Here is a 20524-nt window from a genome sequence, read left to right as displayed (position 1 = left end):
TTTGCGCTAAGGCAAAATGTTTTTCCACCGCCGGCATCTCACGTGCCCAAGCTTCCTGTTTGGGAGCAGTATTCCGGGCTGACATGGAGCAGTATTAGCGGCGGGAATTAGGACTACTGCAAATACCCGGCAGGCTGAGGAGGGACAAGTGCAACTTGCAGGGTACCTCTCGTGTTAGATCCCCACCTCACGCTGTCCACACGATAAGTGCCTGTTTGCTCGTCTGAGCATCTGTCTGCTCAGGTACTGCTGCGGTACCATGCAGCGTCTCACCATCAGCTGCCGCTGGTAACCGGCCTGGAACGAAAAAAGTTCCCCTCCATCCTGCCCTCTGCCCCGCCACGTGAAGCTTCTGCAGGCGCTGTATCTTCGCGTGCTGAGCAGCTGGTAGGGCGATATGCCCCGCACCATCTTTCTTCATGAGTTCTCGTCAATTCTGGACGAGGATCAGGCCTTTTTCTTCTCAACTACTCCAGCGTCCTCGAATTGCTGCTCCTTCGTTTCGACCCTACCTCACTGACTCGATCCGTGCCCACCAAGCTAGAAAGATGGCACCTCAACTCGACAGCTTCTTCAAGCAGGTTGACACCTCTGCGGATGCCTTCATTGAGCGTCTGCGCAAGGCTGTTGCTATCCCTTCCATCTCCGCCGAGGATGCCCGCCGTCCCGATGTTGTGCGCATGGGTCACTTCCTGGCCGATGAGCTGAAGGCTTTGGGTGCTGAGGTTGAACTTCGACCGCTCGGCAAGGAGCCTCACAGGCCTCACCTTGACCTGCCTCCTGTTGTTCTTGGACGATACGGAAACGACAAGAACAAGCGAACGATTCTGGTTTACGGCCACTACGATGTCCAGCCCGCTGAGAAGAGCGATGGATGGGCAACCGACCCCTTCACGCTCACCGTCGACGACAAGGGCCGCATGTTTGGCCGTGGCTCAACCGACGACAAGGGACCCGTCCTGGGCTGGCTGAACGCCATTGAGGCCCACCAGAAGGCTGGTGTTGACTTCCCCGTCAACCTTTTGATGTGCTTTGAGGGTATGGAGGAGTACGGATCCGAGGGTCTGGATGACTTGATCCGAGAGGAGGCCAAGAAGTTCTTCGCCGATGCCGATGCCGTTTGCATTTCTGACAACTACTGGCTCGGAACTGAGAAGCCTTGCTTGACCTACGGCCTCCGAGGCTGCAACTACTACTCTGTTGAAGTCTCTGGCCCCGGTGCCGACTTGCACAGCGGTGTCTTTGGCGGACAGGCCCACGAGCCCATGACTGATCTGGTTCAGATCATGGCATCTCTTGTTGATAGCAAGGGCAACATCAACATCCCCGGCATCAAGGAGCAGGTTGCTCCCGTTACTGCGGATGAGGAGAAGCTCTACGACACCATTGCCTTCACCATGGGCAACCTGCACGAATCTCTCGGCAGCACCACCACCATCCACGATGAGACCAAGCCAACCCTGATGGCCCGCTGGAGATACCCTTCTCTGTCTCTCCACGGTATCGAGGGCGCTTTCGCTTCTCCTGGTGCCAAGACTGTCATCCCCGCCAAGGTCACTGGCAAGTTCTCTATCCGAACTGTCCCTGATATGGACATTGACACTACCAACGCTGCGGTCTACAAGTACGTGGAGGAGCAATTTGCCAAGCTTGGCAGCAAGAACAGCATGAAGGTCTGGGCTCAGCACACCGGAAAGTGGTGGGTTGCCTCGCCAAAGCACTGGAACTTTTCTGCTGCTGCCAAGGCAGTTGAGCGTGTCTGGGGTGTCGCCCCTGACTTTACTCGTGAGGGTGGAAGGTGAGTAGTATCATGGATTTCCTGTCTTTCGATCCTTTGCGCTTTGCAAAATGCTAATGAAATTCCTCTATAGTATCCCCGTCACTCTTACTTTCGAGGAGGCTACCGGCAAGAATGTCCTGCTGCTGCCCATGGGAAGCTCAACAGACGGTGCTCACTCTATCAACGAGAAGCTTGACAAGGGCAACTACATTGAGGGCATCAAGATGCTTGGTGCTTACCTGCACTACGTCGCTGAGGAGCCCCAGAACTAAGCGTAGAAGCAAAAACTAGTGAAAAAATCCCAAACAAAGTATCAGAAACAAGATGTGTATCCTATATACCAAATCCAAGGATTCAAAGCTACGCATAAGCGTCGCATTAAATGTTGAAGTTTCATCTATATTGCTTGTCTCCTCTATCGACCAAGTATACTCTTACTCATATGAAGTTTACCACGTTTGATTGTGTCATCAATAACTGTTCACTCTCGATCAAATGTTGTTTAGAGGCACTAGTCAACTTGGGCACCAACACTAGAAAGCCAGAGGCCCCTCCCCATCCGTGCGCGACCGGGTTAGCGGCCCAATTAGTGGCACCTTGAACCCGATGGATGGTCGATGGATGGTGCTAAATCGCACGTCAGAGCCCAAGTACCGGCGATGCAGCCCGCCGCTAATCGCTCACTAAAGGGCATCTGACGCCCCATGACCTTATTTAGGTGGCCGGGGGCCTTTCCCTCACCTTTCTGTTAAAGCTCGTTCGGCTGGGCTTCTGATGGAGGAAATGAGTGAATAACTTGCCTGTAGATACACCTCCCAAAATACTGGGAGCATAAGGTGTATTGCCGCCTTGGTTACATCGGAGCAAACACACCGTCTGCGGGGTTGCTTGATCGGCCGCATTATCAGCCAATACCGGTACTCGTCATATAAAAAACGAGCTAAACTACCGAGGAGCAGCAGTAGCAGCTGAGCTGAATTGCGCGCGTAGGACCAGAAGAGAGTTTGGGCGGCGTCGGCCTTTCGTTGAGCCACCGGAAAGCTTCCCTTACAGCCCATCGAGCCACCTAGCATCGGCTAGCAGACGGGGCTGAAACAGCTCGTTGGAAAAGAAAAACGCTGGATTACCTTCTTTTTCCCGAATCCATGGCGGGAGGCATCTGGGAAGCCTTCTTTTTCGAAGAAGATATTCGCGTCATGGTGAGAGAGAGCGGCATTGCGGCCACAAAGCCGATATTCCCTAGTTACTTGCTTCCGAGCTTCAAGTTCACTTTCCCAGGACGTCGCCGCCGCTCTGCATCCTCGACATCCTCAACATCTTCCACATCGTCGGACTTCTCTAGCGGTCCTGGCGATGGCGCTTTATCAGCAGTGACCACGCCGAATGGCTCTCCTCCCGACGGCGATTCTGCAATCACTACACTGGGAAACAAAATCTCTGGTCGACGACTCTCCCGGACAGCGGCAGATACGCTGCGCTGCTCGAGCTGTGCTACCGACATTGCATTCACCTCGCAGATTATTTCCAAGGGGTTCACTGGTCGCTATGGCCGCGCGTACTTGATCTCCCCTCTAGCAGACTCGGCGAATGCAAATGCGCCATCCGTGTCGCTGCTCAACGTCCGCATTGGCAAGAACGAGAATCGCCAGCTTGTCACTGGATGGCATGTCGTGGCAGATATTTGCTGCGGAATATGCTCCCGCAAGCTTGGCTGGAAATACGTGGATGCCAAGGAGGAATCACAAAAGTACAAAGTGGGCAAGTTTATCTTGGAGACGGAGCGGGTGGTGACACATCGGAGCTGGGAGGACGTCACGATTTCCGAGGGCCTGGAGCTCATGGATGAAATGGCAGAAGAAGAAGAAGAAATTGCCAGGGGAAAGAAAGATGGCGACAGCCAAGGACACAGCGAAGTTGAGTTTGATTCCGAAGACGATGAAGAGTGCGAGGCTGTGTTCGCCGGCCTGTGGGATGCTGAGACGGCTGCCAAACGAAGGAGCCGCCTGGGTGCGAGGCCAAGGCCAGCGCGGGACTCGTCGGAGTCGTGAGTTAGAGCTGGGCGAGCAGAAAAAGCCGATGGGTCGAATATGTTGGGCGTTTGAGATTATTGTTTGCGAGATACCATTTTGACTTTGCTGCTGCATTGGCTTACACAACTTTCTTTCTTTCTTTTTTTGTTGGGGAGAGATATTAGGAGTAGTGATTTGCCTATCATTTATCGAATTTTCTGCCCTTTTTATACCTTTTTGGTTTACTTGATGCTGAATGCCATTATTTTTTCAATTTAAAATGGAATGGATAGCGATCGACGTTGGCGCTCTTTGATCCAACAGGGCATTTGATATCTTCTTCTCAGCTCGTGCTGCTGATGCTTCTTACTCTTACTGCTAGCGTCTCGAAGCACCCAAGCTAGGAGACACATGATCAAGTCGAGACGCCGCAGGATCCATCCCCGGACTTCCGAGACGCCTGGGTCTTGAAGTATCATATACCTAGTACGCCTTCTTTGAGCTTGGAGGCTACGAACCCGGTCTGTGCAACGGTGGGAATGAACCCATTGGCGAGCCTGCACGAAATACGGATGGCAACTTGTAGGGGTTGCTTTTCATCCCAGTCTTGTAGGCTGGGGGTCTATGTCTAGAGTAGATACTACGACTAATACTAGTGGTGTAATGTAAAACCATACGATTACAGTCTGACTGCTCATTCCACAAACGCCGGCTTGTATCACAGTCTCGATGCAGAGAGAAAGTTACCCACGCAGTTGCTTCGGGGGCAAAACACCCGAGTACGACGTGTAGCTGGCGTGCATGTAAGCTGATGCGGCAGAATCCAAACTGGCTGCCGCTTTCACTGCAACAAGCATTGGAAGCAAGGAAAGCTTCGGCGAGAATGCCTGCTGTGCTCTGGTCTCAGGAGGCATTCCCGTGGTACTTGTACCTCTGCAAGGGGGCAAGAGATGCGCTGTACTTCGCTGCACGTCTTCGGGCAGTACCTGTAGGATCCTCAGCTTCGTTCTCGCCCCCTTTATCTTACATGGCCCTTGAAGCGTGTACTGTAACCCTTGTGTAAAGTGGCTTGATGGCGGATGTAAGTTTGGTACGAGCCCCTTGACAAACAATGCTATTGTTAGTGGTGTTTTGTCGTTATTGCAATCAATCAGCCTTTGCTGGCGTAAAAACGGTGGACCGCTGGTGGAAGGACTTTTAGCGGCCGAGTCCGGCAGAGACGGCGATTAAGGGGGCCCTTAGGGCGCTGCATGCCCTGTAACGGCCTCGATTTGAAAGGGGTGCCCTCTGGCAGCCAGCGCTGAAGCCCTGTGGGAGCAGAAACGTGGACGTGGGGGCTCTAGCCACGGAATGCCAAGGCCCAGCATCCCTATCAGCGCTACGTGGGCCCCTGTTGGCTGGCGGCCCAGATATGTCTGGTTTTCATGCGTCATATCGTCACTTCCAGCGCGCATCCCGTGCAGGAGCCACAGTGGGGTGGGCGGTGAACGAATAGAACAACAAACAAATCCACAGCTGCGTAACTGGTCTGGCAGCAGCAGCGTCGGGTCGATGCAGCTCGTCGACCTTTTCTGCCTCTGCCCCCTCCGTCGATCGCATCGACCAAGTTCTCTACATTCGTTTCCAGCACTCCGTTATTGTATCATCATTACAGCCATTGCTACCTGTGCAAGTCAGTATCGACCTCCATCTGCTGCCAATTCCAGCCCAGCCGAGGCCCTTTGCCACCAGGTACCGGTACGTACTATGTCATCACCCCCAGCTCGTCCAATTTATGCCCCGCAGGGTCCATGCATCCTGTCACTCGGTGGTGGTCATGGTAATGAGGTAGATGGAGGTGGTGGTAACGGATATGGGAGTTCGCCCACGCTCGTGACCCCCCCTGATGCGAGGCCGTGTAGCCTGTACTTTGTGTTCCTCGCTGCTGACTCTTCTCTAGACCCGACCGCCGGTGTCACCTCCAGAGCCCTAAAGTTATCTATCATCCCGAGATTGTTGGACGAAAGCTGCTGCGACTTCCGGCCCTGCTGCTACTGGTCCATAACGACGACGACGACGACACCACCACCGCTGCTCATTGATACCCGGGCAGCTTCTCAACGCACACAACCCAACCAATTCAGCCGATCCGAGCAAGAGTGATATATACATACACAAGCACGTACATTCCTCATGTCAAGCGCATCAGGCCACCGCTCACGCGGTTCTGAGGAGTACGGGGTTTTCGACGATGCGAAGACGTACTATGCCTCAGAGGAGCGGCATAGCAACCGCTATGGAGTGCGGACCCGAACCTACTCCCAGGTAGGTGCCATCCTATGTAGCAAGAACGTAAACTACTACATCACTCTCAAAATGCTAATTGGATTTGCTATAGAATAGCTTGGTGAAGCAGCTGGAGAGGATGGGGGCTCAGGAGCCGTTCAGACGTGGAAGCCATGGTTAGTTGTCTCTCCATATTTGAATTGAGCATGGAACGCAAGTATTGACCGCAATTGTGTAGATGAGAGCACTATAGAGATGGGCCGTCGCTTTCTCGTGCAGGTTGACGCCACATTGGAAATTCTGAAGAACCAAGAAGACACCGACGGAAACATGCAGATCACGATTGAGGATAACGGCCCCAAAGTCATTTCCCTGAGAACTGCTGCCTCGGCTGGTTACAACCGATTCGAAGTCCGAGGAACGTACATGCTGTCGAATCTCTTGCAGGAATTGACATTGGCAAAGGAGTATGGGCGGAAGCAAATCATCCTTGATGAAGCTCGCCTGAATGAGAACCCTGTTGACCGTTTATCCCGCCTTATCCGAGATCACTTCTGGGATGGCCTTACACGGCGAATCGATGCTTCGAGTATTGAGATTGCTGCTCGTGATCCCAAGGATTGGACGGATGATCCCCGCCCGAGAATCTACGTTCCTGTTGGAGCCCCTGAGCAGTATGAATACTATACAAAGGTTGCTGCCGATAGACCGGAACTCCGCCTTGATGTTCAGCTTTTGCCGGAGAAGATTACTCCGGAGCTGATTCGAGACATGAATGACAAGCCTGGTCTCTTGGCCGTGGCCGTAGAGAAGGCGGAAGAGGAGGATGAACAGGGCAATGTGGTGCACACTTTGAAGGGCTTGCCATTTGTTGTTCCTGGTGGCCGTTTCAACGAACTCTACGGCTGGGATAGCTACATGGAGTCTCTCGGCTTGCTGATCCACGAGAGAGTCGATTTAGCCAAGGCAATGGTCCTCAACTTTTGCTTCTGTATCGAGCATTATGGCAAAATTCTCAATGCCACTCGATCGTACTACCTTGGTCGATCGCAACCCCCTTTTCTGACGGATATGGCTCTTCGAGTGTACGAAAAGATCAAGCATGAGCCTGATTCAAAGGAATTCTTGAGACGAGCGATCCTTGCAGCCATCAAGGAGTACCATAGTGTCTGGACCTGCGAGCCTAGACTGGACCCTGTGACGGGTCTTTCGAGATACAGACCAGAGGGCCTCGGCGTGCCTCCTGAGACAGAAGCTAGCCATTTCGTTCACATCTTGAAACCATACATTGAGAAGCATAAGATGGAGTTCAAAGACTTTGTCCGAGCTTACAACTACGGAGAGATCCAGGAGCCCGAGTTGGACGCATACTTTTTGCACGACCGCGCAGTGCGCGAATCTGGTCATGACACATCGTACCGTCTCGAAGGCGTCTGTGCTGACCTCGCTACAATTGATCTGAACTCTCTACTTTTTAAATATGAGACGGATATCGCACGAACCATCCGAAGTCTCTTTGGCGATAAGCTGACAATTCCAGCCGAGTTCTGTCAGGGAACGCCGTACCAGCCCGGCGAGACAGTCTCCTCGGCAGTCTGGGACCGACGCGCGAAGCGGAGAAAGCTGACAATGGACAAACTGATGTGGAATGAAGAGGAGGGCATGTTCTTTGACTACGACACAGCCAACAGAAAGAGGTGTACGTACGAGACTGCTACAACCTTGTGGGCACTTTGGGCTGGACTTGCATCGCCTAAGCAGGCTGCCGATTTGGTGAAGAAGGGCCTGCCTCGGTTCGAGATGTTTGGAGGCCTGGTAGCAGGAACGGAGAAATCTCGGGGTGAAATTGGGCTGGAACGCCCGAATCGACAATGGGATTACCCGTACGGCTGGGCCCCGCAGCAGATGCTGGCTTGGACAGGTCTGCTTCGGTACAGCTTCACTGAGGAAGCCGAACGTCTTGCCTATAAATGGCTCTTTATGATCACTAAGGCGTTTGTTGATTTCAACGGAGTGGTGGTTGAAAAGTACGACGTAACGCGGCCGATTGACCCCCATCGTGTTGACGCCGAGTATGGAAACCAAGGCCTAGATTTCAAGGGCGTTGCAAAGGAAGGGTAAGTCTTTCAACTTTTCGATGCTAATATACAAGTTAGCATGAGAATCCGTCAGAGAGATGCTAACGTAAAGTTATGATAGATTCGGTTGGGTCAATGCCAGTTATGTTTACGGACTCCAGATTGTAAATGCGCACATGCGACGAGCATTGGGAACGTTGACCCCGTATGAGACGTTTATCAAGGCGATTGAGCTGAACAACGAAAGAGCCCTGGCCAATTTGACATTGTAGTGGCATGGCTAATTGTGGGGATATGTATTGGAGTGGTGGCATCTCGAAACGACATCGTGTGCGGCTAGAGGAATGTCGTCACTCGCAAAAGACAGAGCATGATTATAGACCAGGGCCTTTGGAGACGAGCACGTCGAACTAGCATGGCGATGATGAATTGCTGTCTTGGTAGTTTTTGAGCCAACTGGAATACACAATAAAGTAAAACAGAAAGCAAGCAATGCAATGACTTACTCTGAAATGCTGTCATCTTACCCGTCAGATAAGATGGTTGGATGGCAAGCCAGTGGTGGCCGCTAACATGCCATGCAGAGATGGTGGTGTAGGCTGCACGTCGGTTCATCTACTCCCGGGAAGATGTAATTCCATGTGATTATGAAATATGTAGGCCCTACTGGTAAGACGGACGAGTACCGAGCTATTTGTAACGGAAGTAGGAGTCATCAATAGCTAACAATGGAAATGGATATGCTATATGTTGGCTTCCGGCGCAGGGCTAGGCCATGTCACCATATTGATTACGGCTGATCCTTTAACCGAGTCTGCTCCGGTCTATTTGCGTAGGTAGGTACCTACAAGTAGGCGGATTATCGTGTTCGAGACGCTCAGAGTACCAAGAAAGTGAACGCTTCAGGTGGGAGCGTTCTTGCCCGTAAAATTGATTCCGTACTGCTTCGACCGACTGAATGCCATTTGGCCTTTTTTTTCTTGTATATATTTAATTTTTTCTACAATTCTTCAGTAAATACATAGTAGTCGAATCACTTGTCTGTTGACGCTGGGAATGTACAGGAATATTGCAGATGCGTCACTTCACATGCAAAAGAGCTCCGGTGCACCGGGGCCGGGGGAAAGTATAGGAGGAAGGCATAGTGGTGGGGAAAGTGGATCCTTTGGGCTGGTGCATTGCCGATTTGAGAGCTGATGCGGAGAGAGAGTTCGCCACTTTAAAGAGGTACGTACCTTGATCTATGTAAGATGGAAGGCACGAGGGCTAGGAAAGAGGAAGGGAAAAGATGAGGAAGGAGAGGAGGTAAGATAAAAAAGAGCAGTAAAAATGGAAAGTAGTAGAGGTTAGGGGTTCAAATCTTTTTTTTCTTCTCTGCTGGACAACTTCCACCACGACATCCTCATCTTGAATCATCCACAACAAAGATACGGAGACATGGAGGCCATCCCGCCAGTGTTCAGTGTGACGCGGGGCCAACGGCTGACCTCGTCGGCATCTCGGCCAATGGCGGCTAACCACTGTGTCAACCTGTCGCCCATCCAAGCTCCCCTTGAGCCGAGCTGGAGCCGCGCCGCATCTGGGATTCTGGACTTCGCGGTGGCTTTTCGCAGTTGAAACTCGGTCACGTCACGCAGTCTCAGCTGCAGGGGCGTCTTGGCCCGCCCCATGTGTATGGCTGCCACAGGCTTAGGTTCGACTCAATGGTTGACCCTGCTCGAGTGCCGAGCTTGAATGGGCTCCCCATGCCTCGTCTAAGTGGCTGGGCCATGCTGAGTGTCGGGCCATTCCGGCGCTCAGAGCAACGAGTAAAGAGGGCCGCTCGCAAGTTCCGAGGTGCAAATGGGGAAAAGGCGAGGCAGCTGCTGTGGCTGATTCGGGTGCATGACTGGATGCCGCCCTCCTATGCATCGTGTGGGTGAGCGGCGGCATGGCTTGTTTCGAAGCCTGTGACTCGGCCTCCTCTAGCATCTAAAACTCTAACTTCTTTTTATTCCTCTCCTCCCGCCTCTTCCTTTCTTCATCTTTCCTCTTTTCTTGGAGTGACTTTGTAGTGTGATAGTCAATCATACGAGTTTATATCCAATTGATGCGGCCAGTCTATTGCATTGCCTAACAAAGCATCAACCACTTACATCTTTGCATCATGGCTTCCAACAACATGGTCACACCGGCTGTGAACCCGGACATTGAAGACGACCTGTTCCAGAAAGAGGTCCAGCAGGTCAAGGACTGGTGGCGCGATTCAAGATGGAGACACACGAAACGTCCCTTCACTGCGGAACAGATTGTTTCCAAGCGAGGCCATCTGAAGATTGAGTATCCCAGCAATGCTCAGTCCAAGAAGCTATGGAACATCATGGAGAACCGCTTCCAGGTGAGTCATACGCATTGTTTTTGGGATACGATTGAGCGTCTGTACTTCCAAGGCAGCTGCTAATAGCAAGAAATAGAACAAGGATGCTAGCTACACTTATGGCTGTTTGGAGCCTACAATGGTCACTCAGATGGCCAAGTATCTCGACACAGTCTACGTCTCCGGTTGGCAATCATCTTCAACTGCTTCTGCGTCGGACGAGCCTGGCCCCGATCTGGCAGATTACCCTTATGTAAGACGGAATACCATACACTTACACAAGACTGTCTTGGCTAATATCCGTCTCTCCAGACCACTGTACCCAACAAAGTCGGCCATCTCTTTACCGCCCAGCTTTTCCATGATCGAAAACAGCGCCAAGAGCGCTTGAGCGTACCAAAGGCTCAGCGTGCCAAGCTGGCCAATATTGACTACCTTCGACCCATCATTGCAGATGCTGATACCGGCCATGGTGGTCTGACTGCTGTTATGAAACTTACCAAGCTATTCGTCGAGAAGGGTGCTGCTGGTATCCATATCGAGGATCAGGCTCCTGGTACTAAGAAGTGCGGACACATGGCTGGTAAAGTTCTGGTACCAATCAGCGAGCACATCAACCGCCTTGTTGCCATTCGTGCGCAAGCTGATATAATGGGCTCTGACCTGATCGCTGTTGCTCGTACCGACGCTGAAGCTGCGACACTCATCACCACTACAATTGACCCTCGTGATCATTCTTTCATCCTTGGCTCTACCAACCCCAGCCTACAACCTCTGAACGACCTCATGATTGCCGCTGAGCAGAGCGGAAAGACTGGTGATGAGCTCCAGCGCATTGAAGATGAATGGATTACCGCTGCTGGCTTAAAACGATTTGATGACGCCGTCATTGCTGCCATTGGATCTTCCTCCAATGCTGACAAGATCAAGAGTGATTATCTTGCTCGCTCCAAGGGTAAGAGCAACGCTGAGGCTCGTGCTCTCGCCAAGAGTATCCTCGGAAAAGATGTCTTCTTCGACTGGGAAGCTCCCCGAACACGAGAGGGCTACTACCGCTTGAAGGGTGGCTGTGACTGTGCCATTAACCGTGCTATTGCTTACGGTCCGTTCTGTGATGCCGTTTGGATGGAGAGTAAATTGCCCGACTTTGCTCAGGCCAAGGAGTTTGCCGACGGTGTCCACGCCGTCTGGCCAGAGAAGAAGTAAGTTGCCCCTCACTGGATTGGATGTTTGGTATTTCTCGAGCTGCATGCTAATGACTGGATGACACAGGCTTGCATATAACCTCTCCCCATCTTTCAACTGGAAAACTGCCATGCCTCGTGACGAGCAAGAGACTTACATTCGCCGACTTGCTCAGCTGGGTTACTGCTGGCAGTTCATCACTCTTGCTGGCCTACATACAACCGCTCTTATCAGCCACCAGTTTGCCCGCGCATACGCCTCTCATGGTATGCGCGCGTACGGCGAGCTTGTGCAGGAGCCTGAGATGGAACAGGGCGTCGATGTGGTCAAGCACCAGAAGTGGAGTGGTGCCACTTATGTCGATGAGCTGCAAAAGATGGTTACCGGCGGCGTCAGCTCTACGGCAGCAATGGGTAAGGGCGTGACTGAGGATCAGTTCCATTAGAGAAAGGGTATTCCCTCTTCCCTCATTTACATTTTCTCGTCTTCGCCAAATTTTTATACCCTGTTTAAGAGCATGAGGACAGGAGCAATTTGGATATCGGTTTCTTTGATAATACGTAACGCTAGTTGATTGGATTGAAAAGCTGCCATTGCTTGGGCTTGTTTTGTATACATAAGCTTGTTGAAAAGACATGCTTAGAAATCCAAATACAAAATCACAGTTCCAAAACCATAGTAATGCAATTTCTTTTTTTTTTTAAATTAAAATATGTACTTGTGTTCCATACTAGTCCTGTGAATTCAAAAAACCCATTAGCTAAAAGAAAAAAAATGAACAGCAGGCGAGTTATCATGGCATTGACGATCAATGTTGGGCCACTGTCGTTGTCGAGACACCAGACGCCAATCCCGGCCAACCCAAGGATGTCCCCGGTCCTTACTCGCCCGCATTGCGCTTTTTAACAAAGCAGTAATATTGCACACCAAAGTCTAAACCAATTACGCCTGCCTAGATATTTGCAGACGATGAAATTAAATAACAATAACAAAAAAGGGGGTAGATGAAGCAGAGGGTGCTGAGGAGAAGAATGATGGCAGACCCAAGCTTGGATACCCCTTCAAGAGAGAAGAATAAGCCATAGAATGCCCGACATGACATCGAAAGGCAATGATGACATATATCTATATTTGTTATTCTTATGCCTTCCTCTGATTCTGTAAAATGAACCAACCATAGAGAGTAGTCCAGCTAGTCACTGGTCGGGCAAATCTCAACGCGACTCAGATTCCTAGTCAGCATCTGCCAGCTGCATAATCAGCTGCGCCGCCCGATCCAAGAACGGAAAAGGACTGGTGACTTCCTTCTCTTCGAGCAGATATCCGTCCTGGGTTTCATAGCCAGAGCATTTAAAGTCTACAAGGAAGACTCCTTGCTCCATCGTGTAGATTTGAATGTCCATATGTAGAGCAACAAAGTCCTTTCGTGACGCCGGATTTTTCGGAGAGTAGACATGGAAGCTGTCCAGAGAGCCGCTCTTGGATCCAGCTTCGGGTTCAGCTTCATTGGAGCGCTCTGCTTCTCTTTGTAAATCTATTTATTTGATTTCAAGATTTGTTAGGCCAACATATACTTGACGCATTTTTGCATAATGGACGGGATATTGATGCGGCTTACCTGTTGATGGCCATCTGACTTGGATATGCCATGGGTCGGCGGGTAGTTTGTACAATTTAGTTGGGTCAACAGTGCCATCTCTAGACTCGCGCTCTAAAGGAGCGCCGTTGGCGGAGCTTTCAGTGTCATTCGCAGGGTCTTCGTTTCGTATGCCATGCAACTCATTATAGCCTTCATCGCGAAGATGAGATGCGCCAAGTTTGAATAATGCTTTGTGAATACATAGGAGCGCCTCCCAGGGCGCATTGCGAGATCGAATGCCGAACTGCCAGCGCACAGGCTTGGATTTCTTAGCTGGCGTATTGATCGGCGTCATCCCTTGCGGGCGCTTGCTAGATTCGTCCAGTCGTACAGTAGAGCGTGCGTGAGGATTAAGACGCCGTGCTGCCTCTTCCTTTTCAGCTTCTGTACGGGTACCAGGCAACTCGTCATTAATGGCCAGGGGAGGAGGAAGATCGTGGTTAACACCACTCTTTTCCCTCTCCATGTAGTCCTTGTGATAGGCCGGGATACTGCTGGGTAGGATACCGACTTTGTTGACGTAGGGACGGGGAGAGGCACCTCCCGGTGAGATGGCAGATCGCGCAGACGATATGCTCATCATAGGGCTGCTGCCTTCCTCACCAGCAAGGCCAGATTCTGGATCTGGGAGGCAGTCAGTATTCGTCTTGGTGGGAGTTGGCCTATACGCAACCTAGGAGAGTTAGGAGGGAAATGGAATCTTACTACTTGACAGCATGAGCTTGTTTTCTCGGACAATCATATACGCGTCCTTGATGGCAGAAGGCTCTTCGGATTGAAGAGCCTCCTCAACATCGTCCTTGCCGTAACCCATGGTCTTGCTAATCTTTTCTGTAACCTCATTGTGCAGCTTCTCCTGGACCTTTTCCGGGGCATTCGGCGCAATGTCGCTCTTTTTGATTGCCTTGTTAGGATCGACACCAGTGTGGAAGAATTCTTCTACGGGTGGTTGTAGGTAGGGCGGCAATTCAATGTTGAACCATGGATCAGCCCGGATCTCGTCGATAGTTATGCGCTGGACCGGGTTGACCACCAACATGCCCTTGATCAAGGTTGCTGCGCCAGGCGGCATCCATTGGGGCATGCTATACGTGCCTCTGGCAATCTTGGCAAAGAGGCTAGGAATATGCTCATCGTCAAAGGGCAATCTGCCAACAAGAAGGACGTAGAGGATAACACCGCAGCTCCACACGTCGACTTCTGGGCCGGCGTAGAGTTTTCCGCCAATAACCTCGGGAGCTGCATAGTTGGGACTGCCGCAGCTCGTCTTGAGAAAGTTGCCGTCAGTCATAATATTGCTAAGACCAAAGTCGGCAATCTTGACATTGAGATTCTCATCCAGCAGCAAGTTTTCGGGCTTGAGATCTCGGTGGACAATCTTGTGGCGATGACAGTATTCGACAGCGCAAATCATCTGCTGGAAGAAACGGCGAGCCTCGGCCTCCTTCATACGGCCGTTCTGGACGATGTAGTCGAAAAGCTCGCCGCCAGCGTATTCAAGGACCATGATGATCTCGGTGGGCGTCTTGATGACGGTATAGCTGTTCGGCTCGCAGGTAAGTAAGACATCAACAAGCAGGGGGGGATTGAGCAAGCAAACTACATACAGCTTGATGATGTGCGGGTGCCGCAACAGCTGGAGATACTCAATCTCGCGCTCGACTCGGCCGGCCATGTCCCGGCTGATGAGCTTCTTTCTGGCGATGATCTTGAGGGCCACCTGCTGGCCGGTGCCATTGTGGATGGCCAGGCGAACCTTGCCGAAGGATCCCTCGCCCAGCGTGCGGATGACTTTGTAGGCGCCGATACGCTGCTCGGACCGGGACTTTTTCTCCTGCGGCGCCTGCTGGTCCGCGGCAATCTTGGGCGGCATCGCGGCCTGTTCCTGCTGAGGCGGCGGCTGGTGTCGCCGGACGTGGGTTGACGACATGGAGATGGTCAGCTCCTCGTCCTCGAAGCCGCGAGGAGCCATGGTGGGCAGCGGCGCGCTCTGGCGGTGCGGGTGTCGTGCTGTTTAAAAGGTACGGGCTGTAAGATGGAGTTTTTGCCCAGAGTTTATTTTTCGCGGCGCCTTGTAAATCAATGCCGGACGTGGAGAACCGCGTGGATGATTTAACAGCGAAAGTGGAGGACCGGACTGGCTTTGGCCATGCATGGAGGAGCAGCAGGCTGTGGTTGAGATGGAGGGGTAACGTCACTATGTCTATCTACATTGCCAGCCCGGAAAATTAGCGATGCTGGCGCTGGCTCTGCTCCACCTTTTGGGTGCACGGCGGACAAATAGCGGACAAACCTGCACTTCCCAGGCGCTGCTTGCCTGTAGCGCAGCGCATTCAACGGCTAAAGCGCTGAGCTGCAGCGGCAGCAGCGGCGCCTGAACTTACTGTGGCCTCAGCTCGTCTCAGCCCAGCCGCTGGAATGCCGCACTCAGTATATTCCAGGGCAACATCGACGTCAACGTAGGACGAATTCGTAGCCGCACGTGTGCTTATACGCGTTCCTGGCGCAAAGCTGTCATCGTGCAAGTAGAGGTAGGCACTTGATTACCAGTGGGCTTGTAAACTGCACGATCAAATCGGCCGGAAAGATTGGCCTAATGAGGGCGTTTTGTGCTCTCAGCCCTCCGAGCAAGCTACATGCAGACATTGTAGAGTGCCGAATACGCGCGTATCAATCCTTTGTCACATGTCTATAACTGAACACGGCTGTGGCCTCTCTTGTTATCAACAATTATCAGCTTGTTACTATACAAAGCTTTCAACATGGAATCTGCATGAGACGCACTGCATTGGCCACGCATTCCTATCCTGGGCTTACAAGATCCAGCTGCGCGTCTAAGCATCGAGAGCAGTAGTCTGCTAGCACCTCCTACATGCTTTTCTATACACCAGCCAACCTACAATTTGACCAACACCATAATGTATAACGTATCATATATGTCTACTCCTTGAAGCCGTGCCTCTGGCCTGAACCACTGGAGCAAATTAAGCGGTTTGATAAAGCTCAACAGTATAGAGAGATAAGACACCAGAGCATGTAGCTAATAGTGGTTGGGCTGGCCGCCACGGCGCCGCGCTGGTTTTTAACTTTGGCCGTTCTCTGCCACGCTGACTACATGTACACAAAATCATTCGCTGATAAGCTGAAAACCCATTGGCGTCATGAACCGTATCTGATGGACGGCCTAATTGTTGGGAATGACCAAAAAAAAGGGATGAGAGTTAGAAAGGGCAAAAAAGGAATGTGAGGTTCCTGCGTGAATCGAACACGCGACCTAGAGATAACTGCGCAAGACTGCAATCTCTCGCTCTAAACCACTGAGCTAAGGAACCGGTTTTCTTGTTTTGTTCTTGACGATATCCATCTTATATACTTTTGCCATTTTGCAGCCGAATTTCGTGGGATTGAGATACGCGTATGAACAAGTATCGAGTATATCTATTTCTAATTTTTTCCGTTTTTTCCATTTTCTTCTTCTCTATACGCCCAAAACTACATGTTTCGCGCTCGGCTTTTACAAGGACAACCGATCAAGCTTCACTAACCATTGATGATCCCGGTTTGCTCAGACAGCAGCTGTTCAAGGACGTCAGTTTGCCAACCATTAGATGGAAGCCATTGTCGGGCCGTGTATGCCAATTAAGGTCAATGCTATGGAAATTATAGGAACTTAACTACAGCTAGGTCGTGACTGTCTCGCTATAGGTACGGCACTTCAGGGAGCTTGCTGCTAATGAATCACTGTGGACACTGATAACGTTTAAAGTTTAAGTATATCTGAAATGACAAAGTTGAACGCCGCAAGAAAACGGTTGGGCTTAATGAAAAGTACATGTAACAGGAACAAGCGAGAGATGATTTGGTAAATCCTTTTTCTGTAATATTTATCTATATTGTTTTGCCATGCCTAGCTATCAGGGTAGCATGCCGCTTAATATCGCTCAGCACATCTCTTCAGCAATGCCTCCATCTTGTTCTTGAATTTTAGCACCTCTTCTTCCGGCAAATGTATTCTTGCGCATTGTAAAAAGAACGCTGCAATCCCTGCCATAACAGGCGTTGCGTAAGACGTCCCTGAACGTGGTCTGACGTATTTCTGTAGAGTTGAACTATCACCACAAAGAAATGTTGGCTATGCTGACTCTATCGACTCTTCAATGGTTGCAAGGTTCAGAGTAGAGGGCTGAGCAGTCGGACTGAAGGCAGAAGCGTTTCCTAGTGCATCACTTGAGTGAACGCATATGACCTGATTCTCCAGACACTAAATGAGGGTCCACCATGGTCTCTGGCGATTTGAACGTTAGATTTCACCAAAACCTTTTCTGGCTGCTGTCTTTCTAACTTGTTTGCACACTCTTCCAAAGTTTTGTTTATTCAGGTTTCAGCCATCTTTTGATGAAGTGGGTCTTCTCGTTATCGTCTTGTTCACGCGTTTTATTCCAGTGAACATTGAACACGTTCAGCCGAAATGTCGGTGTGTTAGATGACATTTCCTGAAAGCCCGTCGCGGCGATTAATGAACTGAGCTGACACAGAGCGATATTGATCAAGTTTCTGCCCACCCGGGATGAAGCTTGAGACGCGCAAGTTATGCCTTCTTGGAGCCTTATGCAATGGAGGCTAAGGTGGCTATAAAATATCGTTTCTTCCTCGCCAATATCCATTTTCCGGATAAATTTTGCGATTTGATAGATAGTTCGAAACGTTGTCACGAGCAGGTCAGACTCGCTCCCATCTTCATTGCCATCTTCTGGCGGAGAGTACAAAGACAGCTCCCGCATATCGTGTGTGTGGCTTTTGGTACACGTATACCTTGATATAAGCCTAAAAAGGTCGGAATATTCCAGACTTTATATCATCGAATTGGTATTGCAAACACGAAGCCGCTCCTACAGCGTGAGAGGTGCGGGATTGAGGCGGGGATTTGCCACAGAGGGTTTGCTAAAATCTCTCAGCCTCGCTCGGGTTAAATACTTCTGTGAGCGGCGTAACGAAGCCGATACAACGTGGATATTGTGTGTTGATTCGGAGAGCAGGCTACGTATAATGAAACTTTTCATCGTCTGATCATCAGCATTTCTTTCAGCCATGGCAGACACCCACACGAATTTGGAATTAGACGAGACAACTATTGCCTCTGCTTCTCGCCAATGTCTAGAGTCATTTGAGACGTGCCTCGCACAAGCATCGGTTGTCCATCCCCGAGAGTTCTCGAGGGTGGAGGATCAAGCAGCGAGGTTCTCTTCCTGGACAAGTGGTATTGGCGTCTTTGCTCCTGGACGAGCATCCATGGATCATCGGCTACGATGCTCTCCTGATGTACAGAGTGTCGCCATATGCTTGCTATATTCATTAAACCACCGCATTCGAAAATGTAAGCCACCATATCTTCAGGCTTTGCTTTGCTGCTCTAACAATCCAATAGGTTCTAATATTATAGATGGTCATGTCAAGAATCCAGAATCAGATGTCTCGGACCTAACTAAACCACTGGAGCGATCTTGTAATGACATCGCATCGGAAATCCGTCATCTTCACAAATTGTCAAACATAATTCGAAGAAGTGGCAAGGAAAATCAAGCGTTGAAAATGAAGAATTTTCAGGCCACGGATGAAGATAAAAACATTTAGCGCATGCTACTCGATATTTTTAAGCTTCATATCGGGGATAAGTTTCCCAGAGCCAGCGAAATTATTCAACAGAGACTGGCTGAGGCGATGATTTTTCGACGAAAACGAGTTCTATATTGGAGATATCGCCAAGAAGCTGCAAATAAGTTGCCCAAAACAAATTCCATCATCACGCATGCGGTACCAGAGCCTCAGCCATAAACAAACCGAAGAGTAGAGCAGCAGAGCCTGTGGTCGCACTATCCGAGATTCAGAGCGCGACCACTCTACAACCCGATCGATTTAAAATAGCTGCTACAAGCCTGTCAGTTGGTTCAGCCATGACTATAGCTCTGAGCGACCACGAAACTCTCAGTTTCCCAACTGCTCCGGGGGCCAATGCCAAACAAAAATTTGAACAACTTAAGAAAGAGCGATTAGCTGCTCACCAAACTTTGCTCGATAAACTCGACAAGGCATACCCCAACAAAGATTCCAAGATATTTTCTCGCTTTGATAGAGATTCGCGAGCCATTGCAGAGAAAGATCTTCAAGACACTCTGGAGGCGGATCTTGGAGCTTTAGGAGAGATAACCTGCCCGTATTGCCTTGAAGCTCTTCCAGCTATAGAGGTATTCGATCACCGAAAATGGCGGTAAGTTAACGCAGCCATTTATGTAACTCAGTGCTACTCTACGAGATTATGTCTTAAATAGACAGTTTGCTGACTAGTAGCCTTATAGGAAACATGTAAAGAATGACTTGGATCCCTACGTATGTCTTTTTGAAGAATGCAATGAGGCAGACAAACTCTATACGCACAGCGAAAAATGGCTTAGCCACATGCACCAGCACAGTCAGTGCTGGCGCTGCCCATCTCACCGTAAACTGAATCTGTTTCCGACTCGCGAAGACTATATGCAACACGTGCGAGAGGCTCACAACTTTAAAATGGGAGAAGAGATGCTTCTTATCTTAGCTAACAGGAGCGCTTGCAAAACTCCGAGGCTATTCACATCCTGCCCTTTATGCGATAAAAGTGAGGCAGAGGTTGATGGCCGCTTAGAGAATCATGTAGCTGGTCATTTAAGATCACTTGCTCTTAAATCTCTTCCACCATACGAAGAGGATATAGAGGCCGATGTTGGAAGCGAACAGGATGGCAGTGGTGGCTCGGAGCTGCACAGCGTGAAGACAACCGATGATTTATTAATCGGCAATTCTTCATATACATATGGGATGAATGATGAACTATCGAAGCTGTCTGAAACGGAAGAGGCAGATTTTGTGAACGATGCTCCTTATGATTTGAGTTCTAGGCATACAGATATGTGGGATTCCTGGGTGAGTGATTGGATATCCAATAAGCCCACGCTTCAACATCTGCAACAGATGTATGATGCTGAAGATCCAATATTTCATTTTATGCTAAAAAAAAAGCCAAGGAGAGGCACGGCCTTCCTCAAACATCACCACAGCAGCAGCAGCAGCCAATATCATCGCAGTCGCAGGAGGAGATACCACCTCTTATTGAATATAATACCCTCGCAAGCAATGTTAGCCAGACGCCTGTATGGTATTCGATCGGCGGACTTAAAGCAG

The 20524-nt window shown here is 50.4% G+C and overlaps 7 protein-coding genes and 1 non-coding gene across 8 annotated transcripts; 6 read left to right on the top strand and 2 right to left on the bottom strand.

Annotated features, from left to right (window-relative positions):
• The first annotated feature begins 291 nt into the window (after positions 1 to 291).
• Positions 292 to 2179, top strand: TrAtP1_004764 (uncharacterized protein). Its single transcript, XM_014084193.2, has 2 exons — positions 292 to 1798; positions 1872 to 2179. Exons 1-2 carry the CDS (start codon positions 420 to 422, stop codon positions 2050 to 2052), a joined length of 1560 nt encoding a protein of 519 aa, XP_013939668.2. The 5' UTR covers positions 292 to 419; the 3' UTR covers positions 2053 to 2179.
• A 746-nt stretch (positions 2180 to 2925) lies between these two features.
• On the top strand, positions 2926 to 3828 carry TrAtP1_004763 (uncharacterized protein; the record flags this gene model as incomplete). Its single annotated transcript, XM_014084192.2, has 1 exon — positions 2926 to 3828. One exon carries the CDS (start codon positions 2926 to 2928, stop codon positions 3826 to 3828), a length of 903 nt encoding a protein of 300 aa, XP_013939667.1.
• A 1534-nt stretch (positions 3829 to 5362) lies between these two features.
• Positions 5363 to 8607, top strand: TrAtP1_004762 (uncharacterized protein). The gene is made up of 4 exons (XM_014083518.2): positions 5363 to 6093; positions 6167 to 6230; positions 6293 to 8171; positions 8254 to 8607. The coding sequence occupies exons 1-4, from the start codon at positions 5962 to 5964 to the stop codon at positions 8402 to 8404; spliced, it is 2226 nt and encodes a 741-aa protein (XP_013938993.1). The 5' UTR covers positions 5363 to 5961; the 3' UTR covers positions 8405 to 8607.
• Positions 8608 to 9526: 919 nt separating this feature from the next.
• On the top strand, positions 9527 to 12350 carry TrAtP1_004761 (uncharacterized protein). The gene is made up of 4 exons (XM_014084191.2): positions 9527 to 10509; positions 10586 to 10741; positions 10801 to 11690; positions 11761 to 12350. The coding sequence occupies exons 1-4, from the start codon at positions 10279 to 10281 to the stop codon at positions 12116 to 12118; spliced, it is 1635 nt and encodes a 544-aa protein (XP_013939666.1). The 5' UTR covers positions 9527 to 10278; the 3' UTR covers positions 12119 to 12350.
• Positions 12351 to 12375: 25 nt separating this feature from the next.
• On the bottom strand, positions 12376 to 15499 carry TrAtP1_004760 (uncharacterized protein). Its single transcript, XM_014084190.2, has 4 exons — positions 14920 to 15499; positions 14018 to 14853; positions 13292 to 13936; positions 12376 to 13207 (listed from the first exon to the last, which is right to left on the bottom strand). Exons 1-4 carry the CDS (start codon positions 15282 to 15284, stop codon positions 12906 to 12908), a joined length of 2148 nt encoding a protein of 715 aa, XP_013939665.2. The 5' UTR covers positions 15285 to 15499; the 3' UTR covers positions 12376 to 12905.
• A 1059-nt stretch (positions 15500 to 16558) lies between these two features.
• On the bottom strand, positions 16559 to 16644 carry TrAtP1_004759. The gene has a single exon. It is a non-coding gene; the product is annotated as a tRNA-Cys (tRNA).
• Positions 16645 to 17815: 1171 nt separating this feature from the next.
• On the top strand, positions 17816 to 19000 carry TrAtP1_004758 (uncharacterized protein). The gene is made up of 3 exons (XM_014084189.2): positions 17816 to 18290; positions 18349 to 18686; positions 18738 to 19000. Exons 2-3 carry the CDS (start codon positions 18401 to 18403, stop codon positions 18941 to 18943), a joined length of 492 nt encoding a protein of 163 aa, XP_013939664.1. The 5' UTR covers positions 17816 to 18290; positions 18349 to 18400; the 3' UTR covers positions 18944 to 19000.
• Positions 19001 to 19263: 263 nt separating this feature from the next.
• On the top strand, positions 19264 to 19581 carry TrAtP1_004757 (uncharacterized protein; the record flags this gene model as incomplete). The annotated part of the gene is made up of 1 exon (XM_014084188.2): positions 19264 to 19581. The coding sequence occupies one exon, from the start codon at positions 19264 to 19266 to the stop codon at positions 19579 to 19581; it is 318 nt and encodes a 105-aa protein (XP_013939663.2).
• Between the last annotated feature and the right edge of the window lie 943 nt (positions 19582 to 20524).

The sequence above is a fragment of the Trichoderma atroviride genome, chromosome 2 (genome assembly GCF_020647795.1).
Source record: "Trichoderma atroviride chromosome 2, complete sequence".
NCBI lineage: Eukaryota > Fungi > Ascomycota > Sordariomycetes > Hypocreales > Hypocreaceae > Trichoderma > Trichoderma atroviride.
This window is presented reverse-complemented; position numbering and strand designations above follow the sequence as displayed.